This window comes from Anneissia japonica, unplaced genomic scaffold (assembly GCF_011630105.1).
Source record: "Anneissia japonica isolate Jap-2015-1 unplaced genomic scaffold, ASM1163010v1 scaffold286757_len1005_cov204_single, whole genome shotgun sequence".
Classification (NCBI taxonomy): Eukaryota; Metazoa; Echinodermata; class Crinoidea; order Comatulida; family Comatulidae; genus Anneissia; species Anneissia japonica.
The window spans coordinates 1-1,005 of record NW_022756198.1 but is presented as its reverse complement, the minus strand read 5'-3'; the positions used below and the strand labels follow the sequence as shown (position 1 = coordinate 1,005).

The window sequence follows — 1,005 nt, the reverse complement described above, 5'->3', positions numbered from 1 at the left end:
AACATTCTCTTTCCCATCCTTCTCCTTCTTCCCTCCTTCTTTTTTTGCATTTCCGATCATACAAATTTCTCCAGACATTATATATTTTTCGCCAAAAAGTGGGGGGTTCCGCCGGTTCCGCCGCCCATGCCACGTACTAACACATGCATAGTACAGGTTGACCTTATGTATCCACCTGATTGCTTACGTGTAGAGTAGGCCGACAATCAGAAAAAAAAAATATGTGTAATCAGAGAATAGTTTACAAACTGAATCAATAATGTAAATACTCGACTGACTCTTTCTTTAAAATGTATGACCCAAACACAAGTTATATAGACTTCGACCTTGAAGTCTCAAGGTCAAACGCGTTAGAATTATAGTTGACCCACTTTTCGTTCCCACTCAAATACTTTATCAAATCGTATGATCCAGTTGTGTCGCAAGCCAGTGCATGCGTGTCTGGTGCTAGCTAGTAGCGAGTGGTAGTAGATCCTCCCCGAACCCGGTGCTTCGCTCTAGACAGTAATTCATAGTTCTAAATCAGAAAGGGTAAAATCATGTTTTTTCTATTTGAAATTCTTGTTCTAATCATAAAGATTTGTGTAGCACTGGCGACAGATTTCTACCATATATTTGTACCGTATCCTAAGAAGGATGTACGCGGTAAGGTTGTTTTGATCACCGGGGCTGGACACGGTCTAGGCCGCTCGTTTGCTCATCGTTTTGCCAAGCTAGGGGCGAAGCTGGTGCTATGGGATATGAATGAAGAAGGTAATGAAGAAACCGCCAAACAAGTACGAGATTTGGGGGCTGAAGCACACACATTCACGGTAGATGTTCGTAAAAAGGATATCGTTTACCAAACGGCAAATATTGTGAAGGAAAAGGCTGGAACAGTGGATATTCTCTTCAACAATGCAGGCGTTATATCGGGCGAAGAAATATGCAACCTCACCGATGGGCAGATCGTCAGGACGTTCGAAGTTAATGCTATTTCCCACTTTTGGGTAAGTAAGTAAAGTT

At 42.1% G+C, this 1,005-nt stretch overlaps 1 protein-coding gene across 1 annotated transcript; it reads left to right on the top strand.

Moving 5' to 3' along the window:
• Positions 1 to 395: 395 nt before the first annotated feature.
• LOC117124132 (estradiol 17-beta-dehydrogenase 11-like) lies at positions 396 to 989 on the top strand (the record flags this gene model as incomplete). Its single annotated transcript, XM_033270272.1, has 1 exon — positions 396 to 989. A coding segment is annotated over exon 1 (450 nt), but the record flags the coding sequence as incomplete, so codon positions are not given.
• Positions 990 to 1,005: the final 16 nt, after the last annotated feature.